The 24,417-nt window shown below is 41.7% G+C and overlaps 2 protein-coding genes and 1 long non-coding RNA gene across 16 annotated transcripts in view; 1 reads left to right on the top strand and 2 right to left on the bottom strand.

Annotated features, from left to right (window-relative positions):
* SPOCD1 (SPOC domain containing 1) overlaps positions 1 to 7,976 on the bottom strand; it is a 26,782-nt gene extending 18,806 nt beyond the window's left edge. For 2 of the 12 annotated variants that reach the window (XM_083625151.1, XM_083625144.1), the window contains exons 1-4: positions 7,857 to 7,975; positions 5,431 to 6,946; positions 4,475 to 4,528; positions 1,239 to 1,343 (exon numbers count right to left, since the gene is read on the bottom strand). In XM_083625151.1, the coding sequence (XP_083481277.1) occupies positions 1,239 to 1,343; positions 4,475 to 4,528; positions 5,431 to 6,729 (1,458 nt within the window). In that variant the 5' untranslated portion in view covers positions 6,730 to 6,946; positions 7,857 to 7,975. Of the gene's footprint in view, positions 1 to 407; positions 561 to 1,238; positions 1,344 to 4,474; positions 4,529 to 5,430; positions 7,365 to 7,841 lie in introns of those variants that run through there. The other 10 variants (XM_083625146.1, XM_083625141.1, XM_083625147.1 and 7 more) reach the window with 10 other exon arrangements.
* LOC310767891 lies at positions 7,450 to 12,618 on the top strand. Its single transcript, XR_014551100.1, has 2 exons — positions 7,450 to 7,492; positions 7,523 to 12,618. It is a non-coding gene; the product is annotated as an uncharacterized lncRNA (long non-coding RNA).
* The window catches only part of PTP4A2 (protein tyrosine phosphatase 4A2), a 26,423-nt gene continuing 13,223 nt past the window's right edge, over positions 11,218 to 24,417 (bottom strand). For all 3 annotated transcript variants that reach the window (XM_083625393.1, XM_083625391.1, XM_083625392.1), the window contains exons 2-6: positions 23,447 to 24,103; positions 21,098 to 21,190; positions 16,721 to 16,851; positions 15,547 to 15,621; positions 11,218 to 13,582 (exon numbers count right to left, since the gene is read on the bottom strand). In XM_083625393.1, the coding sequence (XP_083481519.1) occupies positions 13,474 to 13,582; positions 15,547 to 15,621; positions 16,721 to 16,851; positions 21,098 to 21,190; positions 23,447 to 23,542 (504 nt within the window). In that variant the 5' untranslated portion in view covers positions 23,543 to 24,103 and the 3' untranslated portion in view covers positions 11,218 to 13,473. The remainder of the gene's footprint in view (positions 13,583 to 15,546; positions 15,622 to 16,720; positions 16,852 to 21,097; positions 21,191 to 23,446; positions 24,104 to 24,417) is intronic.

The following is a 24,417-nucleotide window of genomic DNA, read 5'->3' as shown; positions in this document are numbered from 1 at the left end:
GTGCCTTTCTTGGCATTCCTAAATCAATCTGTCAGTAATATTGCTGGTCTATAGCTTTCCACTCTGAATGGTTTGTAAGTTTCTAAGGGGGAGAAGTGCAGAGATGGGTTTCTCCCCTTGTGATCCTTCCCTTCCACTTAGCCTACGTTTTGTTGTCTATGCTCTGATAACCTCTAGCCTGGATTACTGCAATGTGTGTGATACATGGGGCTGCTTCTGACGATGATTCAGAAACTTCAGCTGGTGCAGAATCTGGCGACCAGGTTGCTCACTGGGGCAAGATGGTTTCAGCACTGACTGCCAATTAGCTTCTGGGTCCAATTCAAAGTGCTGGTTTTGACCTATAAAGCCTTAAATGGCTCAGAACCACAATATCCCAAGAACTACCTTTCTCCAGATGAACCTACCCAAACCGAGATCATCATCTGAGGACCTTCTTCCTGTGCCTCCTTCATGAGATCCAGAGGGTAGCAACATGAGAACAGGCCTTTTCTGTTGTGGCTCTCCATTTTGTGGAATACTCTCCCCCGGGAGATATGGCTGGCCCCTTCATTATACACCTTTAGATGCCAGACAAAAACATTCCTCTTCAATCGAACCTTTGGTTGATTAACATCTGATACCCTTTTAAATCTGCTGGGAAGATACTTGGTTTGTTTTTGTTCTTATTTATATTACTTATTTTGTCGGTTTTATATTGTGTTTTTGTGTTGTGAACTTCCCTGAGATCTATGACTGAATGGCTGCATGCAGATTTCAGTGAATAATAATAATATTTCAGCAGCAAGGATAGCAAGAAAGGAAGTTTAAAAAGGGGGTATTTTTGTTGCATGACATTTGCTTTGCTGGATTTTTCAACAAGGCAATCCACTTGACACCAGAGGCAAGATTTAAAAAACGCAACAATGAACAAAGGGATGGATGAACAAATACTCCCTTTAGCCAGCTCAGTGCTGAGAGGTATCAGTCACATTCTCCTTTCACACAGCCTCTGCAGCATGACTGGCAACAGAGACAAGTTCGGCTTCCAACAAATTAATAAGCTCTTGACATCACTACGAAGCAGAAAGAGGCCTGAAACTTATTGCAAACTCCTATCCAATCATCTTCATTAAAAAGGAGCTTCCTCAACTATCTTAACCTTTATTGCTGTCAGCTGCTAATCATTCTACTCAGTTATTTCATCATGCTGCAATGTAATGGGAAATATATACTGAATGGGATCTAGTAATGTGCACCTCGTCATCTGATGAATCCTCCAGTTCTATGAGCTTCCCCAAAGTGAACATTTCATCACTGCGAGTCTGAGTTCCAAGGAGTTTGACTGTTGACCCAGACAATTCCTAAAAGAAGTAAATTATAGAACAAATAGAATCAAACAGAAAATGGTTTTAAATATAAGACTAGGAGAGTATGGGGGAGGAGTGGGAACTGTCGTAAATTCCACCATGATCCTAAAATGGATCTATATTTGGCAGCTAAGCTTTCTGCTTTATTGGATCCAGGAACAGGAATTCATACATGAGGCTAAAAGGCATTAATTGACACATTTGGGTTTGTAATGTAGGTATAATAAACTGATCAGAGCGCTTGTTTCCATTACAAATGCCTCTTCTCAGATTTCTCTTTGGACATTAATAAAGCAGCAGGACAAGAGAGGGGCTCTTATAGTGTTTTTTGCCCTTTTTTGCATCTGTAATGCAGATGCAAAATCTAAAGTGGACAGACTGTACACTCAGTTTAATGTGACTCTACTTGCTACCTCACATTAATATTTACATGGTCACACAATTTTATTTTATTTTTTAAAATTATGGACAGTTCCTTATTTAAGTCACTTTGTCATTATAGCAAAAAGAAAGGTTGAGGAAAGTTTTAGTGTTATGTAGAAAAAATCATCTTAGCAACAAAAGGCAGCTGTCAATCAGTATGCAGCAGAATCCTATTCAGAAGCAAAACCCATTGTATTCAGTGGAGATTACTCCCCCAGTGACTGAAACCTGAAAAAACTGTTGATCATATCCATTTCTCTACCAGTTAATAAGCACATGTGCCCTTCACTAGCAGTCTCACAAATTATAAACTGAAACTCATTGATTAATCAACTAACACTGTAATCACAACCCCCTCTGCATTGGACTGGGGAGGAGCCGGTTTAAGAGGTGTCACTCCACAGGTAACAGAGCTCCCAATTTGCCTGTTGGGTGAAAGTGATGCAAGTGGGATCCCCTCCACCTCAAGTGGCAGCTTGCATCAAACCCTAAAACAGGGCATTATGGGAATGGGGAAGGGCTGACTTGACCTGACTTGACCTGCTAGATCTCAAGTCAGCCTCACTATCATCATGTGATGACATCAGGCCCAACCGCTGCACAAGCAAATGGTGGCAAAGTTCCATTAAGACTTTTCAGAACTTTACACCTTAAATTTAAAAAATCTTCCTTGCATCTTCTGTTACCTCAGAGGAACAATATTAGAGTCAGAGGGTGTAAGTGTTTAATTAATGTTGATGTGTACCTTTGCTAAACAGTACTCAACATTATAAGAAGATCTTGGTGTTAGGAATAGACATTGCTTGAGTTACATGAAGTACTGTGTAGAACTACGATTCTAATTCCACATCCAGCCAATCATGGAAAAGCAAGGCTTCAACCAAAAGCACTAGGATACGAGTGGTCAGTTCATCGAGTCAGTGCCTGGCCGTCCCACACTGAACCACTTCTGATTTCAGAAGTGCCAACTATCTAAAGCAGAGGTTTTCAACCTTTTGGGGACCGCAGCTCCCTTGACCAACTACATTCTTTCTGCGGCTTCCCTGTGAGGAAATGCGCTCCAAGCCTCAGAAGCCCAATTATGTCACCCCTTGCCTGCAGAGTCCACAGTCCTTTACCCTTTGCCCCAAAGAGAGGTGCCTCTTCACTCCCCACTTGTCTATCCATTCCCCACAGCAAGGACTAGTGGACTAGCTGGCTGGGCTCCCTCACCCACTTGCTAGCTTACTCTGAGGCCATCTCAGTTCCTGGCAACCAGCACCCCCTGGCCAGCCCAGAGGCACCATTTGCTAGGGGAAGCTTATAGCCAGGCCTGCTGCAACCAACTGCCATGCAAGCCCTAGGGGGGCAGAGACGCAAGAGGGCAAAAATCCACATACAGAAAGATAAAATTAGAGAAAGAAGAGAGATGAAAAAGTGTGGTATCTCAACATCCCAGAGACAAATCTCAAGGGAAGAAGAGTCCACTAGAAGAATCTGATTCCTCTGTTCTGCAATACTGGTATTTGTCAACTCATTGTGATGATTAGGATCATTTTCACCCTTCATTTCACTTCATAATTACAAAACTGGTCCTCTTGGAAAGTCTGTAGCTTCTTGCTTTCCTCTCCCTTCCATTTGGCTGTTGGTAGGACAAATCAAATAGTCCTACATATGAGCTGGCTCTGGCACAGACACATCTACAAGATAGTCACAAATATAGCTGCAGAAAGAGGCTGGGCTGCAAGTAATTACTCTGAGCTGGCACAGATTAACCTGCGTGTGCGACAGCTGATTTACACCTGTCTATTCAGTACATCCACAAGATGAAGCAGCAGCAGACTGCTCCACAGGCCATCACAAACACACACTGGGGTTCAAAAGTAGTGCTGTGCAAACTGCCCCATTATCAGATTTTAAGTGGCCATTGCAAGCTCAAAGTTAATCTGCATCAGTTTACAAATTCGTAGAGTTGTGTACATAACCAAATGCCTATGTAGTTCAGAACACTGAGACAGAACTACTTATTAACTTTCAGAGAACAGGCCCAGCTTTAGGCGTTGGTGTGATTCAGGGGAATATGACTCTTCACGTCAAGCCTGATAACCTCACAATCTTTTATCTGCTGTATTTCCAGAGAACACTGGAAGAAATGTCAATCTAGCTTAGTGCTGCCTACAATGGTTGGCATAGGCTCTCATAGGGACATTCTCAGCCCTACTTGGCGATGCCACACATGAAACCACTTTGACCTTTTTTTATAATCAGGTGGTACATTTCATGAAATGAAATTAAACAAACATTGGACCTGCATGCTGAGCTACAGCCCTTCTGATGTTAACATGCCCAAAGGGCTAATAATTGAAGCTGCAGTCCTAGCCCTACTTACTCCCAATTTAATGGGACTTCTGAGAAGACTGCAATCTTAAATTACAATTAACACCCTAAAGCTGGCCAGTTTTAACCTGGAGCAAGGCATCTACGGTAGGTAATTAATGGTTATTCAAGGGGATAATTAATCAGAGTTAGCTTATTTCTATCCCAGTGCTGTAGTGGTATATCCTACCTCTTTATTATTAAATTTAAAGGAGCTATGTTGCATACTGCAACTTGAGAAATAAGATGGTAAAGCCTAGAGTTCAAATACTGCATTAAAATTAGATTACTTAATCCTCACCAAACCATAACCATAAAGCAATGAGGACAGTAAGAAGATGACATACGTAAAAGACCATTTTTACACCGTGAGATTGATGTGGTCGCAGGCTTTCTTCCTCCTTGGACAGAAAGAGAACACACCAATTATAAACCAACTTTTAAAAGCAATCTGTTTTTTAGTTGGCTGATTAAGAGAAATATCTAACAGATCACCCGTCCCCCACACTCACTGTTTCCCATCAAGATCAACAAAGAACACCTTTCCAACCATCAGTGTTCAAAATCCAGATAATACATGATATTTTTATGTTATAAATAGTCCTGAAACTTTGATAGCATAAAATAACAAATCCCATTTTTTAAAAAATACAAATATTCAGGTTTTCTACTTCACCAAGATTCTTAACCCAGGTTTGAAACTAATTAAATTTTTTTAATTATTTTTTATTTTTCCATTTTACAAATATTTTGACCAAGTTTACAGTCAACGTGCCAAATCTTAATGACCCCCTCCCCCCTTTCTGCTGTTACTTATGGTGTATCTTTTACCCCTGCATATCCAATTCAAACCTGTTTACTAAATTTTCCTTTTGTATCCCCTTTAAATTGTAACTGCACGTTTTTATGTCAATCCTGCTAATGACATAAGTTGTTTACAATAATTTTTAAAACAGTCCACAGATTTTCCCTATTCTATATTAGGTTTGAAGCTAATTAGAAATCACTGGTGAAGTGGGAAGGCAGGTTATTTGGGACTTACATTTTTAGACTATTTTAACTAATACGTTTTACCAAGACTGCCAGCCTCTTTGAGCTTCCTGTCTGGGATGTAAAGGTAAGATACATATGACAAACATGGGTATTACTTAACGGCTGCTAAGGCCAGGTAGGAAGGATTTACAATAAAAAGCATGTGGAATAGGGGGAGGGAATATGCTATCCTAATTGGCTTACTCTTGGTCCCTTAACTACAGTAGTGTTTGCACCAGCCTATACAGTGAACATACTACTACAACCACACCTGCACAGGACTGTTTTCACCGGCTGGCTGAGTATTCACACTTTCTTCTACATTGTTGATCTCGCCATCCAAGTCCTCTTGGTGATCACTTGATATTCTTCTTTTCTCACTGAGCTTGGTAACTGCAGTGCCATCTGTGAATGACTGATACCCTGACTTGCTCTCCAACTGTGGAAAGTCAAGACCATGATCTAAAATAACATCTCCACACTCCAGGTCTCTGAAATTGTTTTCTTCATCCATGGCACACACAGAATCTTCCTGATCTATAACTTCATCAATTTTCAGAAGAAACCAGCAACTATCCTTATTCTTGTTCCCAGACATGGTATTGTTTGGGTTTAGAGTCTCATGTTCTTCCACACCCACTTGTTCTTTGAGAAATTCTTCAGCCGATGCATCCATAGAATCTGAAACAATTCTTTCTCCTATGGACATCTCACTTTTCATTATGTCAGAAACTGTGTCCTTCAAGTCTAATTTAAGATTGGCCCCTGAAACAAAGTTAGGTTCAAATTCAGAGTTTACTTGACATATGTCTGCTTTCTTAACGGTTGTAGCAGGCAACAGAGAAGAAGCACCCATTCTTCGGGATATTTTGGAGACCTTGGTTTCACTAAATGAATTTTCAGATGAAAAAGAGGAATAAATTTTGTGAGTCTGTAAAGCTTCTGTATGAAAAGTAGCTATCAGATTTTTACTAGTGTCACTGACTGATGTTTCTCCTAAAAAGCTAGGTGATGTGTCCAGATCTTGATACTCTTGATACTGCGTCTCATGAATTGGAGAAGTATCTAAACACTCTTTCTCTTTTTCAATTTCTTCTTCATGACAATGATGGATAATGGAATTATCATGGCATGATTCCTTAGAAGAAAATCTTGCAAAAATACCTTCATCACATAGGGCAGATATATCTGTAGATTTTGCTCTTTCAGCTTTAATGCCAAAATCATTATTTGTTTCCCCAGGGTCTGGTTCTCCAGAACTTAGCACTTGAACAGAAGTGTCAAGTTCCAAGCCACTTTCCACCTTGTTCACTTTTTCATATTCCAATTGTCCCCCAGCATTCTTAATCTTGGGGGATGTCTTTAGATTTTTAGTACAATTTTTATCCAACAAGTCAAACAGGGCAACCCTTAGTTTTTCATAAATACCGTCCTTCCTTTTGTTTTGCATTTTCTGTGGCAATTTCTTTGGATTCAGATGCATTAAACAATGTTTTTGTTTTCTTTGCTGGTTGGTATCTTTCAAAAGCACATAGCAAGGCTTTGTTAATTTTGTTGCTATACCTTTCATTCTGCTTGGCCAAGGTTCTGACAAAGTTTCAGAGGCCAACAGTCTGTGTGAGATTTTTTCAGATGGTACAGATTCCTTTCTGAGACCTTATCTGCAATGTCTTTCAGAGTAAGAGCTAACTGTTGCTTGTACTGTTCTTTTCCTGCAAGGTGCTCATTGACCCATGTTGTTTTCTCCACCTTGACTGCAACCTGCCTATTTCGGGAAATGCTGCAAACTGTGGTAGGAAAGAAAAGGTTTTAATTATGGTAGTGGTGTGGTGTAAGGCACAGCATCAGCTCTGCCTCCTAATCCCCCCCCTCAATGTCTCTAAAGACTAATGTACCCTATGCACGCTCAAAATATATAGGCTGAACCAAAAGTAACATTTTTTAAAATCAGCTTTGCACATGCTCTGCAGAAGCCACACATGTGCAGAATGTACATGTTCACATTAACAGATAAGCCCAGCATATCTAGAGGTGTTCCCTCTTGCCAGATGTTGTGATGCTACTATCCACATAGAATACATGTTCATATCAGCCTAACAACTAATATCACCATCGTACACTCTATGAAACTCCCTCCACAGGAATATAGGTACAGCCTCATCACTTAAAAAAACCACACTAATGAAAGCGTTCTTACTCAAGCCTGTTTGGCAGAATTGTGTTGCATATATATATATATATATTACACATACACACGCGCACACACACAGTGTGCGTGTATACAATATACACATACACACCTACGTTTTCCCCCATTTAAATAATTTCCATGTGTTTAAGTGTCTTGCAAGCTACTTTGAAAGGCCAGCATGCGCAGAAAGGCAGGTTTAAACTACTTTTGCTTTTAAAAGCTGCCCAGACTTCCACCGTCAGTAAAATAATATATATTGATCTGGGAAGAGGATAGGCTGGCTTGGAACCTAAAGAGCTCTTCATAACTCCAATTTCCCTCCAGAGCTGACCACCGTCTCTCCTATCGATTCTAGAACACCCCTCTCCCTTCCTCACAAACGATTCAAAAAAACGAGACGGGTGTGCCAAACAGGCGCAGGATGGGGAAGAACAATTGGGGGGAGGGGGAGGGAAAATGCAGAGTCAACAAGCACGCGCTTCTCCCTTAACGATTGCCACACGAGCCTCTTTCCCGGGCGCTGGCTCCCTCCTACGCCTCCTCGCGCTCCACCTGCAGCGCCGCCCACGCCAGCACGACGCCAAGACGGGGCGGGGATAAATAGGAATCTGCGCCACGTGACCTTGGATCAAGCGGGAAACTTGCAGATTCTTTGCCTAGACGCACGTCACAAAGAGGAGGAGGCGAGGCTTGGGGTTTGAAAGCGAAAGGCCGTTGGCCGGCTGTTAAGAGTTGTGTGGGTGGGTCCTGCCTGGGCAAAATTGACAGAAAAGCAGCAGGAGCGTTTAAAAATGGGGGTTCCCCCCCCCTTCGGAGCGGATTCCTCCCTGCCTCCGAAAGTGGTTTACAAAAAAGAGTAACACAAAATTATCAACGTGCGTGTTGGCACCCGCCCGTCTCCGGGACATAAGCGCAAATTATCAGTAAAAACAGTTTAAAACTATTAATAAATAATTCAGCATTTTAAAAAAATCAACGCTTAAATGCTGCATTTTCACAGGTCACATCAGAGAAGGGGTGAAATTCACCTGACACGAGTGAACTTTTTCATTTACCACGTTCACTAACAAGGGGGCTGCAGAGGGTGTTGACACAATCGGCTTGCTTGGGGGGTGGCTTCCAACCTATGCAACATTCTCCCCTGGGAGACACACCTGGCACAATTACTGTCTTTTAGGCCCCAGGCAAAAATGTTCCTCGTCCACCAAGCCATTGGCCTTTAATTATCTGCAGCATCCTTCTGTGGGTGGGATGCCCTAGGTCTGTCTTTATAGATAGGAACATGTTATTAGCTTTGACTCTGTTTTAGTTTTCAGTTGGTTTTAATGTATGTTCTTTTTATTTTGTAAGTTGCTTTAGGTTACTTTTCATTTAAAAAAACAACCCCTAGAACAACTACTAGAAAGTGCAGTTAAAAGGTATGTGCAGAATGCCTCCACCCCACAAGAACCAATATGTAAAAAGAGAGAGAACAGTACAAATAATTAAAAAAAAAAATACGAAGACAAATTGGCTCTGGGGAAGAAATTTTCCTTGTCACCTTCCTTCAGATGCTGATCCCAAGAGTCCAAGGTTCATATGGGGGAAAGGCAGTTCTCTTCAGTATAGGGGTCCTGAACTGTGTACGGCTCTAAAGCACATTAAATTGCTCTAAAAACAAATTGGTAGCCAGACCAAAACCAGTTTTATGTTCGTTTCTTCTTGTTCTAGCCATATTCTGCACTAGCTGTTGTTTCCAAACCATCTTCAATGACAGTCCCAACATCCAGCACATTGCAATAGCCTAACCTGTAAGTTATCCAAGCATAGACAATTGAAGCCATTCCTTTCAATGAAAACTTGCATGCCAGGTACTATAAGCCAGTGTTGAAGCAATGACCCACCTTAAAAAAAAAATCGAAGAATTTAAACTGCTGGGTGGAGAAGGCAGCTAAGTACCACTATAAACCCTGATAGACCAGAGTCAGAAAAGATTTCTTGCAGGCCACACCTGAGGAGGGTGAACTGCCACTATCCAGTTGGAACCTGTTCAGGGATAGTCTGCTTCTTTTCATGTATTTTACAAATGTATTTAAATCCAGTTCATTATGATCTGCAGTCTCAGTCTCTTTCCAGAGTTAATCCACAATTATATTGGTAAGCAATAGGGTATCATGTTTATCAGAGAAGAGACGGAAAGAAATGGTGGAATGTATAGCTACTATGACTTTCTTATGAAAGTTGGGTTATTGACGTGTCAATATACCCATATAAATGTATGAATTTAAAAAAATGATTATCTTGTGGACTGGGGGTATGATTGGGAACAATAGATTGGTGATACTTTGGAAAAGGAACTTCCACATCTCCCTTAAAGGTTTTTCTATTTAGATGAACACTACTAGTCTTGTAAGCTGACAAGTACACCCATGCAAGCTCCAGCACTGAATAAGCTTGCAAATACCTCCCTCCCAATCCTTGCAGGAGTTCCGATCTCAAACTAATTCAGTACTCACTGCTTATTGATTGTATTCTAAGCAAAGATAAAGAGCAACTTCAGAGTTTCATCTACCTAAAAATAAGTTTCTATGAATAAGCCTTTATAGAGTCAGAATATGGAAGGCGCCACCTTCTCAAAACCCAGTTGTTTTCTGAAAGCAGCAGATATTGATCTGTAACATCTAATGTTCACCTAGTGTAAAACCATGGTTTCCTGGATAAGTTGCAGAGACTTGGGACTGTGTATTCCCTTCATGATTTGTACGTGATGGGTTTAGAAGCATTTGCTTCCATTTTTAAACAAGCTATAGTTCCCCATGACAGTCATACTGCTAAATTGCAGCAGGCTTAAACTCAAATCAGTGAGAACAAGCCAGGATCAAATCACAGAATCACAGTTGAAAGGGACCACGAGGATACCTAGTCCAACCCCTTGCAATGCAGGAATCTTACACCTAATGTGGTGCACAACCCTGAGATTAAGTCTCATGTTCTACCAACTGAGCTATGGTGGTTTCAAATCCTGTTTTCTTTTTTAAAGCATATGCTTCAGATTCCCTCCTTTGGTGCACAAAAAGGTTTTGGAGTGTACAAAATTCATCATAACTCATTCACATTGCAGGAAATCATGGTTTCCCATAACAGAGCTGGGCCGAAGTGTAATTAGTGAATTGCCAGGTTTTATATCGCATATGCAGTGAGACCCAGCCAAGGACTTTTGACAACTGTGTTCTACTGAGCACTATCGTACTAGCTGGTAACAGCCGTATTTTTAGCACAGTCTTGTGGATGTCGATGCATGTGATGGCCACAGCTCACCACATCCAGGAAAAAGATGCTTCCACAGCCCAATATCACATTTGCACACTGCTCTTCATGCAAGGTGCCAAGGGCACCATTCATGTGACTGTCCTTTATCGCAACCATCATCTTAACATCGTATTACCAGAATCGCTTAGCAATATATATCAATCCTGGCCCAAACTCAGTCTGCCCACTACATCACACTGGCTCTGTCAGTAGGCTCTGTCAGTACAGGGGATCATTGGGCTCTTGCTCTTTACAAGCCAGTATGAGGCCAAAGCTTGGACCTGAGAAAAATCTGATGTTGATCATGGTGCATTTCATTCCTAGCTTCCCAGATACCAAGAGGCACAGCAAAACATAAGTGCTCATTCCTGGATCAATTTTTGTTGGACTGCATACCTGACACACACAGCTATTTGTCTGAAGAAAGTATCTTGTACCAGTTTGGCATGGTTATTCTACTAAAGTGGTGCATACAAACCCCTCTATCCGATTCACAGGACCACCACCCTCAGGTACTTGCCCTGACATATCACCAGAGCTAGTAGTTGTAAACAAAAATTCACTGAGAACCAGGGAGGAGACTTTATACAGTAAGAACTTTATTGCACTGTGTTCCAAGTGCTGAACCAGAAATGTTTGTGCCTGTTGAGCCCGACTCACAATGAAGCTCTAGCATTTCTACTCTATGACAGAACGTGCATCCCTGTGCGCTTAACCGCCCCACCTTCTCAGTTCTGTTAAGGTTGCAATACAAGCTAATATACTGTAATACATTGATGTGAAATTAAAAGGGGGAGAAACAAAACTATACATAGGAAAAACAAAAGTAATCCACTTGTTCTACAAGTCTGGGGCTGTTTTATATTTGGCTACAACATCTTAAGTTGTAGCAATTTTTAAAGCAAAAAACTCTTACATGTGTTGTAGAAGTGAGACTAGTTACAAGGACAATTTGTGCCTTTATGTGCATGAGGGCAAAATGAGACAGAAAATGAGGAGGAAAATTCAACAACCTGTTCTTTTCCACATTTCTCAACCTATAATCATTGTTCCAGATAAGCACTCTTTTTTTAACGCACAGTCCATGGTACTATGATCACTTGCATATTTTAAATATAATGCCAACACCCACCCCAAATATATGCCATATTTTAAAGGAAAGATAGCATTTGTGGCCAACAGTTTCAGACTTAAGTCTATTAAGCCACCCACAAATTAAACTGATTGGCATAGTACCCTCACAATTAGATTGATTTAAGTCTGTATGGAGCTTTAAAGACTGTGATCCACATTCTGCACTCAAAATGTTTAAAGGGAATGTTAAGTGACCAGATGCAACGCAGAAATAGTGCCCTGTTTATAAGGTCTGTAAGGCCTTGTCTATACCCACTGAAAGAGCTGCTGAGAGTGACTTACCAAAGCCTTTGACACTGTGCAAGAGACTAAATTGAAAGCTAATTCATAATTTTGAGTAGCCAAACAAATTTTAAAATAGAAGAAAGGGACATGGGTTCTGTTGGCACTGCAACTGTGGACCCAGCTTAGCGAAAGCAATTTCCTAGAGAGGTCACCTAAAACTGGCTAAGCACAAGCAATGCTCTTCTGCCCTTCTGACCAAAATTCAGGACACATTCTCTGTACTTATTACACTCTGAATACAGCATATGCCTATGAGGCATTGGTTGTGTGCAACCAGCAAGGCTCCCTTAAGAACCCGATGAAAAGTCAGAAACAAGGCAATCAGTGGTTACAGTAAACTATACATGAGCCCAGTCTGGAAAAATACAGGCATTGAGAACTCAAGATCAAGAGATGCCAATGGGCACCAAAGCCCTATTAGAACTAGACTTCATTCAAGTTTATTTCTTTCAGAGAGGCGAGGCTCATTCAGACAAGCAGCACACAGCCTTCCCATCCAGACTTTATAACAGGAGTTGTTTTAACCTTAATCAAACACACATGCCTATTCTCTTCCTATGCTGTGTCAGTTTTTCTGCCTAAATGGCAGGAAGCTAACGTCCAAATTATTTAGAGAAATCTATTTGCAGCCAAATGGTGGGCAACATTTCAGCACAGAGGATCCCATCTGAAATATCTGCCTTAATGCGTGTGATTTGGACATTCACACATCACTCTGTTAGAGGGATCAGATCCTCAGTTACAGAGTCCCAAGGGTTACAAAGTAGGCCATCCTTCATTTCAAATGACTGTTTACATGTTAACTGTATGATAACTGAAAATGTTCAGTTAAGAAAAGGACTTTCACCCATCGTGATAGGTTTACCAAAAGCAACTCTCCCCAAATGCCTGTCAGCTGCAAACGCAATGTACAGCACTTCTTGGAACACCCACTTGGGATTAAGGCTGCCAACCACATACTAGCTATACAGGCGCTCCTTAAATTCTGTCTGCCGTCTTTCACCAGTAAGAGGAATAACTAGTACAAAACTAAAAAATAAATTTGGGCTAGGACCTAAGTGAGGGATGCTGTCCTGCTCCAATGGTTTCTGCACAGTCTGATACTCTGGTTTTCCTTGAGACATAGAATTCATTTTATTAATTTATCTCTCTCCAAAAAGTTAAAAATACAGAAGGTTCAAATAATGCTCGTCTCTTGGCAGATGTTCAGACTGCAACATGAGAAGACAATCCTTCACTGAAATGTTTACTTTTAATTTTATTTTTTATCACAATCATCATCATTGGGACAAAGGCAGAGGAGCACCCACTCCACTACGGTAAATATGTCGTTCAACTCCAGAATTACATTTCCAGGTTCCACGAGTCCAAAAAGACAGCCATGATAGCGTCAAGACTTCATGGAGGGCCACCCCCTTACTGCATAATGCAGTGGCCGTTGGCATCTCTGAAGCGTAATCGCATCTTCGGTCGGTATTTCTCAAGGTAGAGCAGTTGTTTAGAATTGAAAGCTCCCCTCCTCTTCCTGAAACAGAAGCACATCCAAGACATTAGATCTCAAGCACAAACACTAAATGCATTTCTCCAGTTGGAGGCAGCAATACCAGTTGCTCTGGTGCTTGAATTCTGCTTGCTGGTTTCCGACAGGCAACTGTTGAGCCACTGTGAGAGTAGGATCCTGGCATCATCCAGCAAGTTTGTCTGACATTCTTAATAGACCTGCACAGACCTCCAGGCCTGCACAGCTCACACCTAACTTCCTATATGGTACCTCTGCTTCATTTCAAGCTTGGCAGAAGCCAAGAGAAAGAAAACATGAGGTGCATATGCAGATGAAACTGGATCTATAAAGTATCATTAAGACTGCAAGCTCTGATCAGTTTAATAGGTTGATCAACAAAAGCTTTAGTTAATTAAGACAGAGTTATTACATTACTGTCACTCTTTTCTTTTCTGCAATGTTAGCCTTAAACCACAAAGGAAAAGCTCACTGCAGCTCCTCCCAATGCTAGTGTCAGTCTCTGGAAAATGCGTTAAACACTGGCAGGGAGGTCCACAAACTTGCTTACCATACACAGGTGCATTTTTCATTCTGATGAGATCCCCCCAGACCCTATATTGAGCCTTAAGGAACTCATATGGCCCCAGACTTATCGTGTTACCCGGTGGGTTTGGAAAGATATGGCTCCTACACCATCAAGGTAACCCAAGAACCCAGTCTAAATAGTGACAGCCAAATTCTAATCTGTGAGGAAAAATAATAAATTCAGGTTCAAAATCCTACTCAGTTTATGAAACTCATTATGTGACTTTGGGTCATTCACCAGTGTCAGACATAATAAATCTATCGTTTGTTGAGATGAGAACACACTCCAGTGTACCTTAGGCTCATGCACTCCCCTTCTTCCTCCTTTCAGCACAAACAAATATTATTAAAGTGTCCATTACAGTGGTACCTCTGGATGTGAACAGGAACTGTTCCAGAGCCCCGTTCGCATCCTGAGCAGAATGCAACCCGTGTCTGCGGGTCGCAATTCTCCGATTCTGCGCATGACATCATTTTGAGCAGCTGCACATCCGCGAGCGGCAAAACCCGGAAGTAACCCGTTCCGTTACTTCCGGGTCGCCACGGAGCGCAACCTGTAAACGCTCAACCTGAAGCGACTTTAACCCGAGGTATGATTGTATAAATATCCTGGTTTAATTAATTATGGTTTGCACAACTCAATTTGCCTTTAACTGGACAAAACAGGGAACTGCAGTTTAAATACACAAGCTGAAGCTTTAACTTTAGCATGACTCCCAATATGACCTTTCAGCCCAGCCTGCCTCACACAGGATAAAATGGGGTGGGGAGATCATGTGCGCTGCTCTTGTCTTGTTGGAGGAAAGGTAGGGTAAGAATGCAATAATCAGTAAACACAGGCCGTACTGACATGCTTATCTCTGCTCTGAGGTGAACTCATCAGGCTATAGTTCATGTGGAGCAAAGTGTCTCATTAAAATAAATAAAGAAAAGCATGATGTGCCTAAGAGCCATCTGCCTCTTATTTTAAAAGCAGAAGGAGGGGGCTCCATTCTCTGCTAGCCCCCCCCCCCAAATTCTGGATTCCTTTGGAATGACTGGCTTCTACTAGCTGGGTTGTAGCAAAGTAATGCCTAAGATCAGCAGTGCCAGCCAAGACAGGCTACATTTATTCTGTATTCCAAAAGACTTGGTCAGTTTCCCAATAAAGAAAAGGGGGGGGGCAGTTCTGTAGCTTGCTTGTTCTTAAGTGAATGTTATATCCAAGTGGCCCAAGTCACAAGCCTAGCTAATTCTGTCTAATCACCACCCAGAAGGAGGGACTGTGCCTAGGCCTCAAACATTTTTGTATGTCACAAGCTCAGCAATGCTATGAGGAAGCAGCAGCTGCTAACCAACCTTGTGACAGAAGATTGCTCAATGCAAAGAATGCTATAGAAAGTGAGAAGAGGGGCAACACTTACTGTCTTATAAACTGCACAGCGTCCTCATACTTCATTCCACATTCAATGAGTGCTAGGGCAACCAGAACTGGGGCTCTGGAAGGAGAAGAGAAATCAATACAAATTTAAACTAGGTCCAGTAAACCTCTCAAAAATAGATCCAATTAGTGCAGCCATGGGCCCAAGACTGCTTTTCGCTCGCGCGCGCTCTCTCTCTCTCTCTCTCTCTCTCTCTCTCTCTCTCTCTCTCTCAGCTACAGAACAATATTGGCCTGCTTTGTTTAATGCTGCGTGCAGTATGAAATCGATAGCTTTATGGGTGCCCAATATAGGACAGCAACACTGTTTGCACATTTCAGTTTAAAAGTTTATCAACTATAATTGAGACTAGATGGGCAATGCATCTTAAAGAAAAGTACCTGCGACCTGCAGTTTTTAAAAATACTTTAAAATATTTATTTTAAAGTTTTTCCAATTAATCAAGGGAATATTTAAGGTCAAAATGTTTTGATAAACTGATCCACTTGACCAAATGTTAACAGTCCTGCTGGCATGTGGCACAAAGTAGCTCAGGGCAGCGGTTCCTGGCACTCCAATTTTAGCAAGTGCATTGTTTCACAATATTGATTATGTTGAGGAATGCAATTGCAATTAAGAAGGGAGTGCCAGCAGCTATCATAAGCAACTTAAAAATGACTGGTCACTGGAGAGGTCAAATCATCAAGAGCCACAGCACGCACCAGCAGATTACAATTCTTACCTTGTGCATAAGCATGATTGCAAGGGAAGGAACTATCTACCCATTTACTACTTTGCAGCTGTCCTAGTTGTGGGCAGCTTGCTTCAAGAGTGCCTAAGCCAAACTTAGTGATTTAAAAGCTCTCCTCTTAAAAACCCAAGGGCCTATTCTTCTTCATGGTGTAAAAAACTTAAAATTTAATTGCAGTGCTTTGCAATGGAGCATGGGGTTGGTGTTAGATGAGAACTATCCCTGTTGATTTAGGAATCTTGAAAAAACCGCTGGGGAGGAGGACGGCAGTGTTTGAAACCAATGAGTCAGCATCCTAGCAGACAACCAAATGTGTCTCAATATACTGGTGGGTTTGTTGTGCTACAGACCTCAAATCACAGATTCAACTGCAAGAAACAGGAAATCCTGAAATCAACCTCTCCAATCAGAGAACAGGAAGTTTACCTTCCGAGCCCTGCAACACAGTGTACAGCAACGCAGCAGCCAGGTTCCTCACGAAATTTTGTTTTCAAAAGGTTAAGCCAGTCATCCACGATTTCACTTGGAGGTGGTGCTCCATCATCAAATGGCCAGTCCTTTGGAAGAAGGAGACAGAACATGTTACTTCCTCTCAGTATTCAAAGCATGGTGGAATGCCACCCCACTTCTTTTCAGAAGACCCGTAACCATCCCATTTCTCGGGCAGATGCAACTTAAGTCTGCCTGAATCATTGCACCTTCCTTTTCTCCCTCCCACTCTGGGCACTGCTACCACTAAATTGTTGTACCTGCAACCTGTATTTATTGGATTTTAATTGACTTTCCATGTGTTGTGTCTGAATTTTTAAACGAAGAGTGATATAAATCTGTTTTACATTAAACAAAACAAATTTGGCAACTAATTATACCACTTTGGCAATAACAAGAGAAAAAAGCATACTCTCACTTTCATGTGTGTGACAGCAATACCTTGAATACTGAATATGATATCTGGGAGGGATATCAGTTGTAAGCGTTTATGGTCTGCATTTTATTGTGGCATCAATACACTGTTTTGATGCTAATTTGGTTCATATAGTATATTTTTAAAAATATTTTATTTATAGCACCTTTAGTGTGTACAGCACTTTCCAAAAACAGTGGACACTCGGGTTGCGAACGTGATCTGTGTGAGAGGCACATTTGCAACCTGCAGCACCGCATTTGCGCACACGCAGGTCGCGATTCAGCACTTCTGTGCATGCGCGAGTGCCGAAACCCGGATGTAACCCATTTCGGTACTTCCGGGTTAGGCGCGGTGCACAACCCGAAAACATGCAACGTGAAGCGTCTGTAACCCAAGGTATGACTGTACATGAGGAAAGATTCCTGCCTCAAGAAGCTTATAATCTTAAATTCAACACAGGTAAATCAAACACATGGAAGGGGAGGCAGGGATAAACAGGGAAGCAATATGCAGTTGTTTCAGTTGCACGTTTAGGCTAGGTTACAGTACAATGTTGAAATTAAAGGCTGTGCCAAAAGCTTCAAGGAAAAGGTGAGCTTTTAGGAGTGATTTGATGATCATAAGGTAGGACACCTCTAGGAGGTAGTTCCAAACAGTACAGGGCAGTAAGGAGAAAAGGCTGGTATCTTTTGAGGGACAGGAGACAATGTTCACATGGCTCAGGGTGAGGGAGTTTTATTGTTTTAGCCATAACAAAATATTTAATTATGTTATCTGTTTAAGTGCAGTGTAAGTTAAGGAACATGACTGGCAGCCCCCTCTTCTCATGGATTCCTATGAAAAAGCATTATTGGATATTATGTTTATGAAGGACAATTGCCCGGAATTATAATGCTATTATTATTATTATAATTATTATATATTATTACTGCTCCTTCCTCTCTCTTCGTATCCCACTTTTCTTGCTTTGATTTCTTCTCTTACTTTTTTATAGTTGCCATTATTGCTTTTGCTTTATTAGAAAATGGAAACCAAAACGTCAAAAGTGTATTTTCACGATTTGGAGGGAAGGGGAAGAACGCCACCCTACAAAGGTGTTCTGAGAAGAAGGGGCAGAGACAGAATGGGTAGAATCCTCTTAGAAAACAGGAAACTTAGAGGTGGCAGGCTTGGAGGAGCCAAGGCCATAGACAAAAGATATGACCCCCAAATAGGGCAGAAAGATAAAACATGTCTTCCTTTGAGCACCCTGAGGAAAGATCCATTGAGAGCTGAAAGGAAAGAGCAAATCCTTCATTGTATCTCTTCTGCTGAGATGCCTGCTCAACAGAACACCACGTTATCAGCATGAAACTGTCAGCCACTGATCACAGTTCCCAGAATAGACCTCAAGCACCACAATAAGACTACCAATGCTGAGACTGCAAAGCCTGGGGTTTTTCACAGGTTAACAGCTAAACAAGGCTTCCACTGCAGCAGCTTATCAGGCCAGATGCCAGCACCAGGGGGACTTCCAATGGGCCGATGAAAGGAAGTACAAGAACTGACATTCAGTGGTGGAATCACTCAAATGAAAAGTTCCCCCTAGCAGACATTCAGTTAAATTTGATTAAGCATGGCCTCATCCAGGAAAGCACTGAGTGCTTCTTTTAACAAGCCAAGTGGCGCTGAGGAAATTCCACAGCTCAAAAGATCAACCCTTTAGATTAACAAGCCCTAAAAGAGTCTAGAAGCATAGACGCTGCCATTCATTGCTACTGGGAGTAATATTTATATTGTACTACATTTGCTTCATGTTTATTTGCCTTCACAACAAGCCTGTGAAGCTGGCCCCAATTATCCTAATTTTACATATGAGGGAACTGATGGTGAGCCAGAAGGATTTGCCAAAGGCCACACAACGAGTCTCCTAGATCGAACTTCAGCTTGTTCAACCAAATCATTCAGCTTATACTCTGCTCTCAGCTTGTTATCGCTCAGCACCTAATGACAGCAGACATGCATTTTGGGCCAATCCTGATCTCACAGCAGCCTCAGGAAAGTCTACAGTTTTTTCAAAAGTACACCTGCTTTTCTGCAGGCACTATATTGCAGAAACATTTTCAGAAGATAATTCAACCTTGTCTTTCCTAAGCCATGTCTGCTGTTTAGACAAGCTATTTTTAAAATCAGACACATGAACCTGTGAAGTGTCAGCAGCTGGCATGGAACAATGCCAGCATTATCCACCCCACCTCCCTTGCCTTTTCCTGCATTAAATGTATTGAACACTACCAGTTCAATCAGCTTATGTCTAATTCTGATGACCTATTACCATATGTTAGGGTAGAATAAGCAATTGCTTTGTGTGTCCCATCTCCTAAGCATCTCTACAAGTAAAGTCTGGACAAACATTTTATCTTTGCAACCATCCTTTGAGGTAGTGTAGCTATCTCTCAGCCAAACCTATCTCACAGGATGGTTGTGACACAATTGTTGGGAGACTAGAACATCTTGGTGGACAGCTTGATTTTTTATTTCCATTTTCTTCTAACAGTTTTTTCAGGTTTTGCTGGCAAATTAAGAGCCCAGAGGTAAGTCAAGGCATTGGAAAGATCTGGGCAGAGTTCCTTATCCTGTGGAACTGGTTTAGAGATAGTCTGCTCAGAATGGACTGAACTACTGCTGCAGGCAGTGGAGGCAAGGGTGGGGAATGAGGTATACACAGCAAGCTGCTTGTTGCAATTGCTCAGATCAAGGACACCATATGTGGCCATTCTTCTGTCCCACTAGAGAAAACAAGGGCAAGAGGAAGGGCTGGCCTACAGTCACAAGATGATGCTGTTGACCTCCAGGAGAGAGTAGTCTGAGTATCAGGCAACATAGATCTCTCTCATGACTACCTTTTCATGCTGCAGCAGAGATTATTTTCCAGGCATTGCTTGACACAAGAGATGATCTTGGCTGTGACTTCTGGAGAACCTGCTCCCTTGCAGGCCTTTGCCACCTGACCTGGGAGGGTAGGACCCTGACCAACTCCAGCTACAAAAGCTGAGGCAGATGAACAGAATCTTGGGTTGGGGTATTGTTTAGGGGGGTGGTTGTTGGTGGATTCTGTTGCTGTTATTATTGTCCTAATTGTTTAAAGAATGTTAAAATGTTTTCAACCGCTTTTTAACATGTGTTTTTAAATTTGGGTTTGTTGATGACACAATTGTTCCTGAATGCCCCCTCCTGCTTTGTGGAGCCCACTTGGCTCCCTGTTATACTCCATAGCTTAAGTCAAGGAAACAAGCTGGGAGGTGGCTCGAATGCGAGTGGAAGAAAACTCTGGTCAAATGCAATCAAATACGGGTGAGGGCTCATCATCAAGCCTACCTAGTGACAGTGAAGGCAGCAAAGAAGGCTTACTTTGCTGCCTCTGTAGTCCCCCCGGCCCTGAACTACTGCAATTTACACACACACAAACACACACACACACACACACACACACACACACACACACCTTCTCCCAGGACAAAATCATTTTCCAGCCAAGAAAACATAGTACTGTGCCGTGTCACTCACTTTCTCATGCACACACACACTTGTTCCTGGCTTTAAAGCTGAAGGCGGATGGGTATCCCCACTGGCAAGGTTTATCTAGTTAATACTCACAAAAGTCTATCTTTAGAGAAACACAGAGACATTGGAACTCAATCCCCCAAACTGATTAGCCAAATACTTGAATGCGCCTGATATGGCAGGACTGTAGATTGCTCAGTGACCCAGAATCCATGCCCAAGTCTTGAACAGTTCCACAGCTGCAGGCTAGCCCAGACAGTGCCATCTCACTAAGAAGCAAGACCACTAGGCAGTTCAAAAAACCCCACCATTTTCTGCTGAATCATAATACCCTCTCAGGACTTTATACTCACCAGAACTTGAATTCCTTCTTTTTCAACTGGTGCTTTATCATAGGTAGCATCACAGACACGCACCAAGGTTGTCACTCCATACTTCTTCAGCTCCTTTTAGAAAAAAACGAAGTCAAATCAACTTTTCATACCAAGTGAAAAAATACCTTTGCTTCCAGAGGCATGCAAAGCTGTATGAATAACTGATGACAGGTGACAGCCTGGGGCAGCCTTCCAAGGAAAACTATCTCTTCCTTGAATTACTGCTGCACATACTTCAACTGTCCAGAAACAGCAGGGTGTAAAGGAGGATAAGCAGAAAGGATGACCTGCCAATGGAAGGATCCACAAAGAAGCAATGGGTGTGACAGACTGAGAAGTCAACGAGCGTCTTCTCTTAAAACAGCTGGAACTACAGAGCTCTTAAAAGCTTTGTTAGCTGCACAAAGCCTGTTCCTTTCTCCTTCATTTTTTAATTTGCAACTGGTTAAGTTTAAGTGTGCAAATTTTGGATAGACTCTTTAGGTTAATGTAATTGACTTTGCATTGCACACTATTGCAACAGTGTTTATTGTTAATATTTGTTACCATGGTTGTTATCTGTATATTTTGAAAATCTTTGAATAATAGTATTTATTTCAAAAAGTTTAAATCTGCAGCACAAAATCATCTAAAACATAATCTAAAGCCTAGTAGGTGATATCCAACATCAATCATACTAGGTTGTATCCACCAAGTTCTGCTCAGAGTAAATCCACAGAAATTAATGGACCCAAGTTAGTCATGACCATTGGTTTAAGTGTGCTCACCCCAAGTAAGACTTAGCTGGATACCATCCCATTTGTTTAAGAAGCACCCTTGTCCTTAAATTGGAAGCGAGTTATTCAAAACAAGAGAGAGAACATATGGTAGCATAAAAGAAAACACATTTAACATTTTACAAGCTAGAAGAGAGGTAAGTACTGAAAAGTATTACTTGTAAAGTGGCCTAAACAAGAAAAAGGAACACAAAGGCAAAGTGGAACAGCAAAGTTAGCACCCCAATCTTCTTTAAATGGAAGCATGTGGTTGTCTGGGTTATGTAGCCTCAGACATTTCTGGTCTAAAGGACAGCCTTGTTTTCTGGCTTCCTGGAAATGCATTACAAGTATAAATTCTAAGGCACACAAACACAACTCTGGTTTAGTTGCAAAACGTGAAAAAAAACAAGCTGAACTTCAAAATCCCTTAATTTACTTTTAACATACATTCTACCCACAATACACAATGAGAGCAAAATTCCCCGGTTGTGACAACACCCTGAAGAACTCTCAGGTGATTAGCCACCCCAAATTTATTAGTGTCTGAATGATTCCTCAATTAAGTCTCACTGATTAATTCCAGTATCTGGTGTAGAGGCTAACACAGGATGAATGAAAAGAGAGAGGAGGACACTTTGTAGGTCAATTTAGTAACTGCAGTCTTGTGCCTTCTAGGGCTGGATGGTGTATCAATACATTTTCCAAAATCAGTTTGAAGTCCACATCATGGTAACGGTTTCATAATATTCAACATGGTGATATTCTGAGAATCACAATGTTTGTGTGTGTGCTATGTAAACAATCCTGAAAGACCATGAAGCCGGTCATCGCTTCTCTCATGATTCCTGCTAACCCTGTTGCTCTGTTGACTGAGGTGACAAAGTTACAGACATGGAGTATCAATGGCCGGACTATCCCCTGGACTAGGTGTGAACACTGTATTTATATTCTGGCCTTTCCTGCTTTCATATTTCATATTTCATGTGTTAACTTGTTTCAACCCACATACTGTTGTGGGCTCCAGGCGAGGGGGTCTGCTTGAAGAGTGCCTTTTCTTGGGGGTAACCCTACAGGAAGAGAGGTGAATTGGGAGAAAGACTAGCAAGCAGCCCTAGTGCATGGGGATTCCAGAAATAAATAGGCCATGCAAGATATGAGTCACTGCAGCTTTACACTCCAGAAATCCTGGGACTGCGGGTTTTGGATAAGAGTTCTAGAGAATTTCTCTACTAGGCCCTACTTTAGTCCCACATTAATCAAGAACTTACTTTAGAACTCACCCAGCAATTTCTATGTCTGTGTATTGCCAGGGGGAAGTTTGGAAATATTGGGCAAGTTACCTTTTAGCTATCATCTGTTGGAATCTGGTCTCAATAACTGCAGGGTACAGTTGTCTACCATTACTGGTCTTTCCACTGAAGAGTCCTTGATAAGCTTCCCACCTCCACTAGGCTTCCCGGAAGAAAATTTGAAAACCACTCATCTAGGTAGACTACTACATTGGCCTGCATCTTTTGTGCACTCTTTGGCTGCCTGTTCAAACATACAATATAACAGATAGCCTCCTTACCTCTGTGAATTTGTTGAGGGTTGCATTGGTTGGGTTGTGAGTAATTAGGAAGCGCATACTCTCATAAGTAATCTCCACTGGAGCGGGACGGTTCATAGTGGCAGGAGGAGTGATGGGGCCCCAAAAAAAATCAAACCTTGCAACGTTTCACAGCAGAAAACATTTAAAAAATCACTAAAGGGTCTGGGGATAGATCAGAGCTTTCCTTGTTAAGTTCTTTAAGATGATTCTTCACTTCAAGAAAAGCAGGTTTGCTTAAAACGTGCTGCACTTCAACTTCAGCCTCAATTACTACAGGCGGTTCTCCTCAAGACTCTGCCCTACTACATGCACAAAATAGGCAGCCTTTATTACATTTAGGCACTGGTGAGGCACAAAGAAAATTTAAGGGCAGATCTTCTTTCCACTTGTGTTTGGCCAAGCTTTGCTTCTCTAGTGTCACCAAGAGGAAAAGGTGTCCAATGTGCAGAAAATATCCCCATATATTTGAGGCTTATGTCTTGGTGTCTGGAGTCTTCAAGGCAAAGTTTCGTTATGGCACGTAGGACCCTGGCCCCTAGCTCACTTGTCAGCCAGGGTGCTGTGCTGGGCCCGGCAGAAATCTGCCCTGACGCTCAGAATCGCCATAAATGTGTGACGTGGATTCGAATGGAAAACCTAAGAGAGGGGGAAATGTTCATGTTTAGAGACAGCTGTGCACAGATTATATGTACAGAAGCATCAAAACACCTACAGCATTAAGATTTCAAATGGCAAACAAGTATCTGAAATTGCTTTAGTCATAGAGTGAACAATATATATTAACGAAGTGAAACAACATTTCTGTGATCTGTATGCTCATTCCGATTAATCAAGGCCAGTGCTCATATTACTATCTGATCCTTATGCCTTGTCTGTGATTGCAATCCTAGGGTTTCCAAATCTCACACAGCACTATTTCCCCTGCATGCAGATTCAAGCAATTATCACAA

The sequence above is a fragment of the Podarcis filfolensis genome (assembly GCF_964270895.1).
Source record: "Podarcis filfolensis genome assembly, chromosome: 8".
Taxonomy (NCBI): domain Eukaryota; kingdom Metazoa; phylum Chordata; class Lepidosauria; order Squamata; family Lacertidae; genus Podarcis; species Podarcis filfolensis.
The sequence above is the reverse complement of the archived record's forward strand: the minus strand, read 5'-3'. Positions and strand labels throughout refer to the sequence as shown.